At 42.1% G+C, this 15188-nt stretch overlaps 1 protein-coding gene and 1 pseudogene across 1 annotated transcript in view; one reads left to right on the forward strand and one right to left on the reverse strand.

The window, feature by feature from the left end:
• Nucleotides 1-86: 86 nt before the first annotated feature.
• The window catches only part of DCAF12 (DDB1 and CUL4 associated factor 12), a 29808-nt gene continuing 14706 nt past the window's right edge, over nt 87-15188 (forward strand). The window contains exons 1-2 of the mRNA XM_063081924.1: nt 87-469; nt 1491-1745. Coding sequence (XP_062937994.1) covers nt 392-469; nt 1491-1745 — 333 coding nt within the window. The 5' untranslated portion in view covers nt 87-391. The remainder of the gene's footprint in view (nt 470-1490; nt 1746-15188) is intronic.
• Nucleotides 11699-12077, reverse strand: LOC134366223 (large ribosomal subunit protein eL22-like; annotated as a pseudogene).

Consider the following 15188-nt stretch of genomic DNA (forward strand, 5'->3'; position numbering starts at 1 on the left):
AATCCCGCCCTTCTCGTCCGGGCGGCGTCTCCGTGACGACGTGCTGCGAAGTGCGGCTGCGCAAGGGTGACGGAGCGCGGGCGCGGGGGAGGGAGTGTTTTGGTTCTAGCCGCTCGCCGTCTTTGCCAGACTCTGTTGTCGGGAAGCTTTTCCTTCCTGCTTCCCCTTCCCTTTCCCGGCCCCTATCCTCCCTCCCTCATCCCTTTTATCCCTTTTGTCCGCTTCCCTTTATTTATTTATTTATTTTTTACTGCCACCCCGGGTCTGGGCCATTTCCGGGCCGGGCGCACTAAGGTGCGCGGCCCTGGGGCCCGGTATATGACCCGCTGTCCTGCTACCCCTCGCTTCCCCCGCCCCATGTGGCTGCGGGGCCGCGGTGGCGCTGCCCACTATGGCCCGGAAAGCAGTTAGCAGGAAGCGGAAAGCGCCCGCCTCGCCAGGAGCTGGGAGCGACACTCAGGACCCGCAGGTGAGGGCTGAGAGGCCGGGACCTGGGTGATGAGGCCGAGGCACCAAGGAGTTAGGGTCCGCGGATTCGCGAAGAGGAACCTCGGTTTAAGGTTTATTGTCAGGACTGGGCCCTCAGGAATTCACTGGAGACCAGAAGGCCGGAGGGGTGAGGAGCCAAAGGGGAACTCAGAAATAGGGCATATTCCGCGAGAGGCCGGCGGCCAGAAATAGCGCTAGAGGAGAAACCAGAATCTTTGCTTTACAGGGGGGAGGAAACCGAAGTTGAGGGGAATCGGGAGCAAAATCAGCCTCCCAGGAGATACTGGGAAAGAGAGTTAAGTCCGCCTTCCGGGGGTCCTGTGGATGCCCAAGCCCTGAGCTGGGCCTTTTGGCACTAGGACCCCTAGACGAAACAGCAATTCTCAGGTATCCTCACCCTATACCACTCCTTTTGAGAGGAGGGCCAAGAAGGCCTTGGATTCAGACTCTGATTTCCGTACCTCCTACCCCGTTGGTGTTTGATTTTTCAAATTCTGCAACTGCCTGGAGCACGGACGTGATGACAGGAACAGCCATTGATAGTGGATCCCTGGAAGACCTGGGCCCCAGTCTAGCTACTTGGGCTGCACCTTCAATGCTCCGCGGGGAGTACAGGCTGAGAGGAAGAGGGAGCTGGGTAGAGATGCAGCCCAGTGATTTGGTGTGGGAATCATTCAGCCCCTCATTCCCTTTCCTATCAAGGATAGGTACAGGGGCTCTGAATCCTTCACTCCTAAAACGTCTAGTAAACCTTTTGTGCTGTTCTATTATGCTTCCGTTTCCTTGTCTTTCAGCCCTCGTAATTCACAGGGGTTGGTTTGAATATAAGCAAAATCTTTTCAGTGTTTTAAGAGTTGAACCGTGCTTTCTGGATTGAGATTCTTGTTCTGTTGTATGTAAATGCTGCAAGATGAGTTGTTGGTGATTTCTCTAATACAGTAGGATCTCTTTTTCTGAAGAAAGGTAGTCAAAGCTTTGATTTCTAATGTTGCTTTCCACAGTTTGCCTGGGATCACTCGCTTCACAAAAGGAAAAGACTCCCCCCAGTGAAGAGATCCTTAGTGTACTACCTGAAGAACCGGGAAGTCAGGCTACAGAGTGAAACCAACTTCTCTCGAGTGTTACATGGTTATGCAGCACAGCAACTTCCCAGTCTCCTGAAGGAAAAAGAGTTTCACCTTGGGACCCTTAATAAAGTGTTTGCATCTCAGTGGTTGAATCATAGGCAAGTGGTGTGTGGTACAAAATGCAACACGGTAAGTATCTGGGGAGATGTGAACTTTCCCCTAGAGCCTGGATATTTGGTTCCATATGTTCTAGAACCTCTCACTGCTGGTTTTCCCTATCAGTTTCTTTTGGGAGGGAATTGCTTTACTCTCCTTTCCATTCACTGGTGTTGATGACTTCTTTTTCTCTTTTTCTGCTCCTTTTCTTGCTTCTACGTTTCTTTTCTAATAAGACTTCAAAGGAGTGTGTTTCTTTAGGTCCCTTGTCCTTTGGATATGCTGCTTCTAGAGTTTTCTTTGGCCTCATCTTTTTACAGAGGCCTCACGGAAAGGACTTAGGAAATGATGTTCAGAGCATTATTCAGGGTACATGAAAATCTAGGTGTTATCTGCCAGTCTAAGCAAATTTGTAGAAGTATTTAAAATAGCACTTGGCTGAAGATAGGAATAAGGCAAACATTCTTTTTTAGGGAATAGAATCTAAAGATGTGTAAACTGAATATGAAAAAGACATGAACCATTTCCTGTAAGGAAGGCAGGGAACATGTGTCTGGTGATATATTTCGGGGTATAAGCATTTGCTCTTTGGAAAGCAGACTTCTGAAAAGAGATTCAGAAGAGAGAAAAATTAAGTATGACAGTAGTAGGAGAGTATTTTTTTGTTTCATTCTTTGGTGGCTGGCTGGTACAAAGATCTGAACCTGTGACCTGGGGGTTATAGGCTACTCTAAGCAACTGAGCTGACTGGCCAGCTAGTAGGAGAGTATTTTTAAAGAGAGTGACTTGAAAGAAAGTTACAAATGAATGAAGGGAAAAACTTAACAGTAAGTTATGTAACAACACAATTGTAGGCAAGGATAAAATAAATCAAATAGTGGGCAGAATTGGAACAGAAGGGCACAGATAACATGATGTCAAAGGAATGACAAGTGAAAACACTCAGGGCCTGGAAGTGGGAAATGATTAGGCCCAACCACTCCCTCCTTACCCTGTGTGAAAAGACAAATAATGTCATAATGGCTGAGTAAATTGACCCTGGACAGAAACACATCTTGTGTCAACTGAAAAAGAGAAAGTTACTCTAGATCAAGAAAGGCTTAAGTGCTAAGAAAAGTATCTGTTTATGATGGACATAGGCTAAAATTTAAACAGTTTTAAGGAAGGAAATAATACCATGGTGGTTGGGGCCAAGCTTTCATTTCCTCTTCTGTAAAAGGTTGCTTGTCTTATACAGAAACCTTTCAAAACTAAATAGTGGTAGCAAGCCTTCACAAAACTTCCTTTTTCTAGTCTGTCAGGCTGCTCACTCATGATTTAAGAGAGCTTCCTCCTTGTCACTTGGAGTAGAAAAAGAGCCTCCTGTTTGGAAGAGTTCATTCCATTCTTCACGCATGCATCACAGTGTTTTGCCCAGCAAATATTGCTGATTTGTAAACTGAATTAATTAATCATCATAGTCTTCTGCTTTTTGAATTATTGACACTGTCTTGAAGGTGAGCATGTTAAGTAATAATTTAACCTACTCTTAATACCTATCTCTTCCTATATCCTCATGACCTAAAGTGTTTGGGGGTGGGGGGAAGTGTTTTCTTTCTTTTTTTAGTTAATGTTTGTTTCTCTTTACTTAGCTTCCAGAACCAAAGCAGGGAACCGGGAACACTGCTCTTATCTGAACTTTGTGACATTTGGCAAATTATTCCCTTATTTGTGCCTTTGTTTTCACATATGTAAAATGGAAGTGATAATATCTAGTGCTGAAAAGGTGCCTGTGTGTATCTGGGAAATACTACAAATTAGCTATATCTTACTGTTTTAAAAATACTAGTAGTGGTAGAAAAGAAGGCAAAAGTTTTTCCAGTGCTCTTGGCACTTCCCTCAGTTTGAAGAAAGGAGTTAAACAGTTGGAATTGTCCTTGGAAAATATGTGATTTCGGGGGAGTGGGAGTTCATTTGTATTCTCAATAGTAAGTTAAGTTCTGATGTGCTGAAACTTTACCATCAATGAAATGATTTAAATATTCAGTAAGAAAAGTATACCCACAAGCATTCATATTCTAAAACCTGTCAATATGTGTCTACTGGTTAGAAGCCGTTTCTCTCTTTCTTGGCCCTCCACGGCCATCAGCATTTGTTTGAGTGTACATAAATGCTAGAAAGCCAGATCATTTCCAAGTTAACTGGCATGGGACTATAATATTAAAACGTCTGATGAAGCAGTGGGTCGTCCTATCCTCTGAATGAAAGCAGCAGAGATATTTTGAAAGACAGTTGTAGCTTGATTCAGGAGTGGGAATTTCCCGTGCTGTGGGCTAACACTCAAACATGGGGCAGTCATTCGGCCCCCCTATTGCCTGGGCCCAGTGAACACAGTGATAACATCAAGTATGGACAACCTGTGTTTTTATCATTAGTAATAATATGGCCATATTTGTACTAAACTATTTAGAGAAGCAGAGGTAGTATAACCTTAATTAGAACATGGGTCTGGCAGCCAGGATAGGTCGGTATATTTTCCTGGTTTAGGGTTACAAACTCAGATTGCCTACAGAGCCAGACAGAAAAGCTAAACGAAAGGAAGCTCAGCCAGTTGTTGCCATTTGGCATCTGACAAACTTTAAAGAAAGGAAGATGTTTTAGGGGAGGTAGGGGGGCGGGGTGCGAGGAGAAGGGTAGTGATAGGCAGAGTGATGATGTATGCAGTTTGAGGTATTTAATTGTGGATATGAACTCTCATTTCCCATCGTCAGTGCACTCCAGCCAAAGCTTATCAGGGACCAACCCATAGTACAACAAGTTAAATGTAATTGCTCGTTGCAGCAAGGGAGAACCTATACCATAGGGAAGCAAGGGGCCTCTCGGTAAGAGGGTGTTAGGACTTACAAGATTGGGCCTTGTATCAGGTGGTTTGGGGGAAGGCTTAAGGAAATAGGGCTTTGCTCTGGATCAAATGCTGTCAGGAAGTGGGGGAAAATTTTGTGTTTGGGTACCTTAATCTTTCCTAGAAAAGAGTTAAAGCTGTAGTTGATAAAGATTAAGCAGTTGCTCCTTGTAGCCCGGTGTGATCTTTTTTTGGTTTAGACAATGTTTATGTTTTGGTTTATGTTCAGATGTGATTACAGGGTGGTTTTGTTTTTGTCTTGATCTGTCATGGTCACAGTGGTCTTATCTGATGTTGATGTTCTGTGAGATTTTATTTTCACCAGGACACCGAGACCTGATATTATCAGGCTAACTCCCAGATGTCAGGGCTGCTTTTTTGTTTTTCACCATCTCCCAAAGTCATGGTCAGAGGTATATATATAGCTGACTTCACAGATGGGCTTAGTGGATCATAGTAAAGAAGACAAATGAGTTTTGGCTTCAGTTTGTTTGGGTTTTTTTGTTTGTTTGTTTTGTTTTGCTTTTTGGTGGCTGGCCAGTATGGTAGTTTTGGCTGCAGTTTGCTGCCAAATGAGAGGAAGAACTTTGAGCAGCTTAATTTTGAAGATGGGGTGGAGTGGTAGGCACCGGGGTTGAGAAAATAGTGTAATGTTATGTCCCTGAGTTTACATATTCAGATTCCTGAAATCATAAGAGCAGAATATAAAACTCAATTTGAGATACAAAGAAGCAAAATATGATTGAGGGAGTTTTGCTCTGACAGTTTTTTATTCAATTCCCCTTGTCTTAGTATTTTATTTTCCCAAAGGGATAACCTTTTAGAAAAATGCTTTAAAATATTTGCAGAGTTCCTTGGGCCCAGCCAGGTATGTCTTTTTATTTTTCCACCTGCATTGACAGCTTAAGAGCATCCTTATCTGAACGGTCCATCTATATTTTGTGGTTAGGTTAGTAACCTGCTAATTAGCAATTTTTTAGAATGGCATATGGTTATTTTTTGTCTAGTGAGAGATATTCAGGCTTATCCCATAATTAGTCTTTGTCTTATTTTGAGAATATTTGACTCTATAGGGAGGAAGATTTTAGAAGTTGAAGTACTAGAATTGCCATGTTGGCAAGTTCATTCTACTGGGGCGCATGCACAGTTGTGTTTCTAGATTAGATAGGAAGAGTAGGAGTAAGAATGGGTTTTGTTTTGTGTGTGTTTTTTTGTGTTTTTTTGCTGGCTAGCTAACTGGCCAGTCTAACAAAGAGTTTTATGCCTCTTACATGGGATGGTACTAGAGTTCTTTTTCTCCTGCGCCTTTCTTGTCTTTGTTGTTGGGAAGGCTTTGATTGGAATAGAACAGATGTTGGCCCCAGGAATCCTGTTTAGTGTAGTGCTTTACAAACTTTGGGGTATCCTCCATAGGTGAGGAAATTAGTGGTCAGGAATGTTAGGGCTTGAGGGGCTGGCCCGTGGCTCACTCGGGAGAGTGCGGTGCTGATAACACCAAGGCCATGGGTTCGGATCCCATATAGGGATGGCCAGTTAGCTCACTGGGTGATCTTGGTGCTGATAACACTGAGTCAAGGGTTAAGATCCCCTTACCGGTCATCTTTTAAAAAAAAAGGAATGTTAGGGCTTGAGCAGCAGTTCCGTGAAGGGATTCAAAAAGACTTTATTGTACTAGCCAGCCACAAAAAAAACAACAACAAAAAGACTTTATTTATGGCAGCTTTTTCTCAACAAGGATCTCAACAAGGATGTTGATGGTGTTTGGGATGGTTTCTTTGTTGTCTGGGACTTTGCCTCGTTTTGCAGGGTATTCCACATTCCTGGTGTCTGCTCTGTAGATGCCAGAATGCGTGCTCTCGTTCTTCCACATCCCCAGTTATTGTGACAATCAGACACGCATACATACACACAGGTATACATGCACATTTTCAAATGTCTGTGTCTCGTTTTGTTTTGTTTTTTTTGGTGGGCTGACCCCATGGCTCACTCGGGAGAGTGCGGCGCTGGGAGCGCCGGGACCGCGGGTTCGGATCCTATGTAGGGATGGCTGGTGCACTCACTGGCTGAGCACGGTGCGGACGACACCAAGCCAAGGGTTCCGATCCCCTTACCGGTCACAAAAACCAAAAAAAAACCAAACGTCTGTGTCTCCAGTTGACAAACACCGCAGAGCTTGAAATAGTCAAGTTTTCTCTTAAGTGGTCTAATCCCTTTATTTCAGATACAGTCTGTTTGAAGCATGGGACATTGGAGAGTGAACAGAGGAGAACATACTGACCCTGTGCTTGAGGGTTTTTTCCTAGCTGGATCCTGGATAGGCATTACGTCAGAAGGAAGGGTTATTACTTCCCAAGCTGACTTATGGGCTGGCCAGTTAGCTCAGTTGGTTACAGCATGGTATTGTAACATCTAGATCAAGGGTTTGGTTCCCCATACTGGCTAGCTACCAAAAAAAAAAAGAGCTGACTTATGGACATTTTTCTGTTGGAATGGGATCAGTACCTGGATCTTGTTCACGATGAGAGGTTAAACAAAGATGAGTTTTTCCTGGTGACTTCTAGATTATTGCTTTCCTGTCTGAATCTTAAGCACAGGGCTGTTCGTGTTTTGTTTGTTTCCTGGTCTAGGGGATAAAATAAAGAAACTGGCCCCCAATTTGCAACTGGGTTCAATCCAGGATTATTACTGGGCTAGAACATTTGGCTTCTTAAACCGCTACTTCCACTTGAATGGCCTTATTTCCCTTTGGATCTATGGATGCCACTAGTCCCTTTCACATATTAGGTGGAGGTGTTCTCACCAGGACAAGTTTTTTTTTTTTTTTTTTTTTTTTGTGACCGGCAAGGGGATCGCAACCCTTGGCTTGCTGTCACCCGCACCGCGCTATGCACCGGCCATCCCTATATAGGATCTGAACCTGCGGCGGGAGCGCTACTGCGCTCCCAAGCGCCGCACTCTCCCGAGTGCGCCACGGGGCCGGCCCCAGGACAAGTTTTTAATGTGAGAGATAATCATTGGAAGCTGCTTTATCTGAACGCCAAAAATAGGAGAATACTTAGGTAAACTGTGGTAAATCAAATCTGGTATTATGCAGACATTAACATAATTATGAAGACTGTAAGGTGCAAAGCATTTGATGGGATGAATGACATGAGATAGAAAATTTTGCTTCTGCTGATTATAGATATGCACAATTACAGCATGCATGTGGTTGAGGACTAAACAGGAACCTGACAAATGAAAAACATATTTTAAGAGAGAGAGGATTCCAAGTGATCTTTCTTGCATTTTAAATTTCCATTATTGTTGATAAAGTATTGTTTATTTAATGAATACTCATCATTTTAAAATGTTACTTCTTTTTGTTTGTTTGTTTTAAAAATATTATTTCAATGTTAGATGAACCTTGCTTTTTCTTAGCCTTAAACAATGGTGAGAAAGAGTGAAGTAGGGACTCAAAAATACAGTGGTAGGATATGCAGCAAAACGAATTTACCCTCTTAGTCACACAGGAGTTTTTTGGTGCTGAAAATAACACCTAGAAAGAGATCTCGCTTCTCAGTGGGCAATGCAGAATCATATTGTCCTCAAGTCTTTGTGCTTTTATGCTCCTCAGGAAGTAAGAGTGAGGGATTATATTATCAGTGTTTTAATACTGTTATTATTAAAAGTTTATAATCTCTTGATATACCTGGTATATAAGATGTAATTGCAATCTCTGCTCCCCAGCAGTTAGCAATTTAGAGTTAGGCTCCCTGTTAATTCTGAGTAGAAAGCCTTATACCTGGAAATGCCACCAGAGAACAAAAAGCTGAGAGTATCCTGTATAGAAATATTTTTCTGAATAATTTATATATTAACTATTAGCACCCTTGAGTACAATAGAAATCAATTTCCATGTTCGATAGGAAGAAATAAGGATTTGTATAAATTAGGCTAGTGAACCAATCTGTTTATCTACTTTTATATTTTTTCTGATTGGATGGTATAACTTAGAGAAGAAAGTGATGGGGTTCGCAATCATATAAAAGCAATACTAAATTACATTCTGATTTTACAGCCTAAGAGGAATTTTTTAACCAAATGTTTGTTTAGCTAAACTTCTGGTGTTTGCTGTTAAAGGTTCTTTATTTAGTGACTTTGGGGTGTCCTAGGCAAAATCTTAGGTGTCTTGCCAAAGCTGACTCACAGGACTTATTCCATTTTTAACAGAGATCTTCAAAATTAGGGATTAGAAATCAGTTTACTACTAAAGTTTATAAGAATTATGTCACTTGATAAGATCTAGTGTTTTATAGCAATATAGGGAGACTACAGCCAACAACAAATTACTGTGAAACTTGAAGTAGCTAGTTGAGATGATGTTACATGTTCTCAATACAAAGAGGTGACATGTTTGCGGTGATGGATATGGTAAACACCCTGGTATGGTCATTGCACTCAGTATAAATGTACCCAAATATCATATTGTACTCCGTAAATATATACAATTATCATGGGCCAATTAAGACAAAATAAAAAGAAAAATTTAGACAGAAGTAGATTAGAGGTGACCAGAAACAGGGGTAGAAGGAATAAGGAGAAGTTATTGCTTAATGGGTACAGAGTTTATGTTTAGGATGACAGAGAGCTTTGGAAATAGCTAGAGGTAGTGGTTATACAGCATTGTGAATGTAATTAATTCCACTCAGTCATATGTTTAAAAAATGGAAATTCTTATATATGTTTTACCACAGTAAAAAAAAAAAAAAAAAGGAAACTTCCACATATATGTGTGTGTGTCTCTGTGTGTCTGTATGTGTGTGTATCTGTCCCTTAAATCCAGGACCATTGTAAATCCTAATATGGTCCTCCTTCCACAAAATCGTGACTCTGGTGGAAAAACATCAGAATTCAGGACCTAATATGAAGTACCATTACTGATCTCGGCTAGTCAACCCTACAGCCCATCTTTTGTAGGGGCAGCTTAGATTCACAATAGAGTGTAAGAGATTTTGGCATAGCACAGGCACCCAGATTCAGATACAAGATGTTCGTTGCAATGTGTTTTATATTATGAAAATTTGGACACAGTGTAAATATTCAATAATATGGAGCACAGTCAATAAATGTTATTATATCCATGCAGTGGATATAGCCACTTGTAGCCATTAAAAATTATGTAGAAATGGGGCCGGCCCGTGGCTCACTTGGGAGAGTGTGGTGCTGACAATGCCAAGGCCACGAGTTCGGATCCCATATAGGGATGGCCGGTTGGCTCACTTGGGAGAGTGTGGTGCTGACAACACCAAGTCGAGGGTTGAGATCCCCTTACCAGTCATCTTTAAAAAAAAAGAAAAAAAAATTATGTAGAAGTGTATTGATTAATTTGGAAAGGTGTTACTGTTCTGTCAAATAAAAAGATATGAAATAATATGTATGGAATCATATTTTTATAAATAGAAAAAAATGTATCATATGAGTGGGTGTATAGTGAAGGAACTAAAGGGAAATACATCAGCTTGTTAACTTGATATCTCGTGCTGGCAGGATTGTGGTGGTTTTTGTTTTCTAATTTCTGCTTTTCTGTGTTTGGTAAATTTTCTAGATTATGATCTGCTGCTTTTGTAATTGGGGCCCCCAAAATATTATTTTATTTTAAATAACTAGCTGGTTTTGCCTTTAGTAGACTTAGAATAGAACCAGTGACCTGGGCTTTCTGAGTGTGACAACCTCCTCTAGCTCCTGAATAGTCTAAAATATTTTTAGCTAGAGTCTTGATTGTTCAGGCAGCTTATTGAGCTCAGCTATATCCCCAGCTCCTGCACACCAGGATGCAGGTGGGCTGGCAAGTAGCCTTTAGAGATGGGCTGAACAGAGTTCCTGATTTTCCTTCCTTTTTTTTTTTTTTTTTTTTTAAATTATGCGAGTCATATGTCTTCACTGTAGAAAAAATTAACATACCTGGAACTATGTTTTTAAAAGTTTATTTATTTAACACCACAGTATAAGCAGCTTTCCATGCTAATAAATACCCTTCTATTCCACCATTCTTAAAGCCTATGTAATAGTTCATTGTGTGACTGACTGTACCCAATCCCCTGTGGTGTTTCCCTAGTTTATAAATGCTGCATAGTGGTTAAAACTGTTCACCCATCATTATTTCCTTGGCATATATATTCCTAAAATTGGAATTGCACGGTATACCTACTTTCAGTTTTTGATACATATTTTCTGTTGTGTTACTTGGTCTTGGCTCTCTCTTTTGCTCCTCTCCACTTTCTCAGTTTAGGATAGGGAATGGATTCCTCTGCTTTGATTTCAGCTGTCTTTCCTTACCCAACTTTCAATAGACTTAGGATGCTCATCTGCCTTTTACTCTCTGACATCAATATAGTTTATCTTCATGTCTGTGTGACCTGCATGGATTTGCTTTCTTTTCTCCATTAGGCTCCAGTCTAAAACACTCTCGAGTTTTAGAAACTTTGTGAGGCTCCCCCCTCCTTTTTTAAAGCCGTCTTGGGCTTTGTGTACACTCGTTTACGTGTGCCTACATGCACATACATGTATGCAGAGGCGTACTCACTAGTCTTACGTCTTTCTGAGCAACAGCCTTTCTTTCTTTTTTCCCCTCTGTCCTAGAAGGTAAGCTTCAGGGAGCCTAAGCCTCAAGCTTACCTTGCCATGCTGCTAGTGTCTGGCAGGGATCCCAGTAGGTTAATGTGGAGCAGCCCCATTCTGGGAAATGTTACAGGAGCTGCATGAATCCTTGGCCCCTTGTCAGCTTGGGGAGAGATTCTGTGGCAGCTCATCCACATCCCTGTTCCTTCCCATGAAGAAACAAGAAAGCACTATCCTTCACATGGTGCTTTGTTATACCTCTGCAAGGATGAGGGTAAGGTTGGGGGTAAACCCTTGCTTTCCTGAGCCCTCTACAAACTTTAACTGTTCTCAGTTTTTCCATCTCCCTTGTGTCAAATCTTTCTCATCCAGCTTATAAGTCTTTCTTACACCGTGCAAAACTAAACAGATGTCAGAATTTGGGGTTTTTTTTTTTTTGTTGTTGTTGTTTTGGTTCCCAAGTGTTATTCAAGAACTCATACAAAATATTCCAAGTAAATGAGTTTTAATCCTCATCTTCTTCCTCTTCATCCTGGTTAATTTGGAAGTAATGCAATCGGTGACTCTCTTTGCTTTTAGCAACTGTGCTCAATCAGTCACTTAGATTATTCTTCTTCAAATATTTTTTTGGTGAGATATTTCAAATACCTTTTGGAAAAAGGAACCTCAGAAGTTACATGATCTTGCTCTTGCTCGTTTTGATGGTTACAACCCCTCCACTGAGATTCCCAGCTTTTCACTTTGATTCTCTCTTGGAGAAACAGCTCAAAATTGGCAGCATCCATGATTCCATCTTCTATAGGGTGGGCACAGTCAAGGGTGAACTTCAGAACCTCCTTCTTTTTTTTTGCCCCCTTCACCATGAGCTTTTTCACAGGCACCATGACAGCAGCCTATTAGCTATCATCTGTTAAAGCACCTATTCTATGCCAAGCCCTGTGTGAGACACAGTCTAGTGCCACCAGCCAGTCCCACATTCCTGAGAGAATTTGAATGGCCCAATCCAATCTAGCCTTTGGACTGCTTCTCCTTGAGCTAGGAGGTCCCTCTAGACTGTGCTGTGATCTGGGGGTCTGGGCTTATATCAAATAAAGAGCTACAGGGCTTCACCCTCACAAGGATGTGGGGGCCTCCTAAAGTAGTTGGGTAGGCCCCTTAAAAGGCGATACTATATGTGCTTACTAAGTAACTTGGCATTGCTGGGACAAGATTATAGAACCAAATAAGATAAATCCTCTGCTGTTGGAATTGGGAGGGAGTTATTTTCTTAATGGGGAAGACAGACAAGTAAATATTTAAAATCAGAGTGATATGGTCTAAGTGTTGTAAATAAAGGGGTATCTTGGGATCCTACAAGAGGGACATTTAATCAGCTTGGACATTGAGGGACTATTCTAGGAGGACAAGTCTGAACTGAATCATGAAAGGTAAGTACATGTTGGCCAGGTAAAGAAAAGAGTAGGAGAAAGCATTTCTGACATCGTGAACAGCATGAGCATGAAACAAAGTAATTATAGGCCGAGCCCATGGCGCACTCGGGAGAGTGCGGCGCTGGGAGCGTGGCGACGCTCCTGCTGCCGCGGGTTCGGATCCTATATAGGAATGGCCGGTGCACTCACTGGCTGAGTGCCGGTCACGAAAAAGACAAAAAAAAAAACAAAAAAAACAAAGTAATTATATTTCATTGAAGAATCTGGTGTGTATAATAATGATAAGCAGTTATTTCCAGAGCATAAAGTCCATGGCAGAACATAAAGCTAGAGAGATAGGTAGGGTCTGGATTGAGGAGAGTCTTAGTGCCATGCTAATAAGGAGCTTGGATTTAGGTGAAGTGGCCATTGAATGTTTTTTAAATGGAGACTGAAGTGGGAGGATTTCCATTTTTAGGAATAGAACTCTGCTTATACTATAGAGAATAATTTTGATGTTGGTCATGCCTGAAGATGTTGGCCATTGCAGTTGTCCAGGCGAGAGGTGATGTGAGTGAGGATGCAGAGGAAAGAGCCAACTGTAAGAATACTTAGGGAGATTTGGCAGAACGAGCTGATTGATCTGATGATGGGAATGAGGGAGAAGGAGTAATTTAGGATAAAATCTAGACTTGGTGACAGGGCAGATAGTGGCGGCATTAGGAAAATGAGTAATTTGAGGAGGAAGATTATTTGTTTTGGTTTGGACACATTGAGTTTAAAATGCCTGTGGGACGCATCAGTTAGGCCGGGAGTCTGTTGCCCTTACGTAGTTGTCAGGGCTGACATTACAAATTTTGGAGTGGTTGTTTTTCCCCCTCAGTCTCTGTCTGACACTCTTGTTCTAGCTATTCCTCCTTTCCTTTTTATATTTAAGACTCTAGTTTCTCCTTTCATAGATCTTCTATGCTAGCAGCAGGTTTATTTATACAAAGGTTTGACTTGTTTTGGTTTTACCATGAGAATTGCTGACAGGATTTTAATTCAAATTCCTAGGCTATGAGGTATATGAGGGATGAGATTATTTCTCTCTCTTATTATATTCATAGCACCTAGAACAGTACTGGCAAATGAATGAGTGAATGAAGGAATGAAACATTGAATCGCATGAAGAGTTTAATAATAGACTCTGTCAGGAATGCCCATTCTCCAAGACTGATCTCTATAAAACATTTCTCTGAGTTGGCTCTTGGAGGATGAAAAGAGAGGTTGGTGAAGAGGTAAAGGAGAGCATTTCATGCAGAGGCAGCAGCAGGAGCAAAGGCAGAGAGGCATAGAACAGAGTGGCTGTGTGATAGAGATAAGCAGTGAGATATTAAGATCTCTTACCTTGTCATATGTTTCCAGTTATTCCAGAAAACTCAGTCACATTTATAGGTATGTTTAATAGTGGCTGTGATATGTTCTGGGAATTGTGTTTTGTTTACAAGTTTCTATGTATAGGTAGGTAAGGATTAGATATAGAAAATATCCCCAAACTGACAGAAAACTTTGTTTGGTTTGGCTCTTTGTGTCCATAGCCTAACTCAAGGCCTCTTTGAAGTCTTCTGTGAATCCCAGGCAGGATTTACTGCTTTCTAATCTGTGTTTGTATAGCATATTATACCATCTCCAACATTATTATATTCCCGTTTTTTTTTTTTTTTTTAATTTTTATTGAATCAAAATTGATTGTACATATTTTGGGGGGTTCAATGTTGAGATATGTTGATCAAATCAATATTACTAGCATATGTATTGTTACAAATCATACTTATTATTTATGCCCCTTATCCAATCTCACCCCAACCCCCCACCCTCCTTCCTCCCCTCTCTAACTACCCTAGATTTCTTCTCTCCTTCTGAAAGAGTAATGGTTACTCTGTTGATTTGTTGCTTAGATGATCTGTCCAATGCTGAGAGGTGTGATCACATCCCCCAATATTATTGTAGAGCAGATGCTTCTTCTGTCACTCTGGAACAGGCTTTGTGGAGAGAGACATCCTCTTCTTTTCTGTATCTCTGCTGGTGACTCTGCTTATGTCAATGCACTCCAGTGGCTGGTGGACCATCTGCATGGTGGTTGTGGTGTCTAGCCAGTTTTGCAGCAGCCATGATTATTGTGGTGGCTGTGGTGGGCCACTGACATGGAGGTGATGTTTTTGGCATGCTCCTTGGTGCTGTCGGTGTGTCTGGTTGTGGGGGGGGTCCAGTCCCCGGCTTCATGCCTCAGGTCCGCGGGTGGGCCCCTAGGCACTGGCACCATGTGCCTGGTGAGGGGAGGGGACCGGTCTGCAGCTCCATCCCTTGGGTTCCTGGGTGGGCTCCAAGGCGCTGGCGCAGCGTGCCTGGTTGTAGGAGTGGGATCCAGTCCCCGGCTCCATCCCTTGGGTCCCCAGGCAGGCCCCGAGATGCTGGCGTGGTGTGCCTAGTTGAGGGGAGGGCGGTCCAGTCCCAGGCTCCATGCTGTGGATCCCTGGGTGGGCCCGAGGCCCTGGCATGGTGTGCCTGGGCCGGAACTAATTTTTAGTCCTTTGCTTACTTGTA

The sequence above is a fragment of the Cynocephalus volans genome, chromosome 17 (genome assembly GCF_027409185.1).
Source record: "Cynocephalus volans isolate mCynVol1 chromosome 17, mCynVol1.pri, whole genome shotgun sequence".
Classification (NCBI taxonomy): domain Eukaryota; kingdom Metazoa; phylum Chordata; class Mammalia; order Dermoptera; family Cynocephalidae; genus Cynocephalus; species Cynocephalus volans.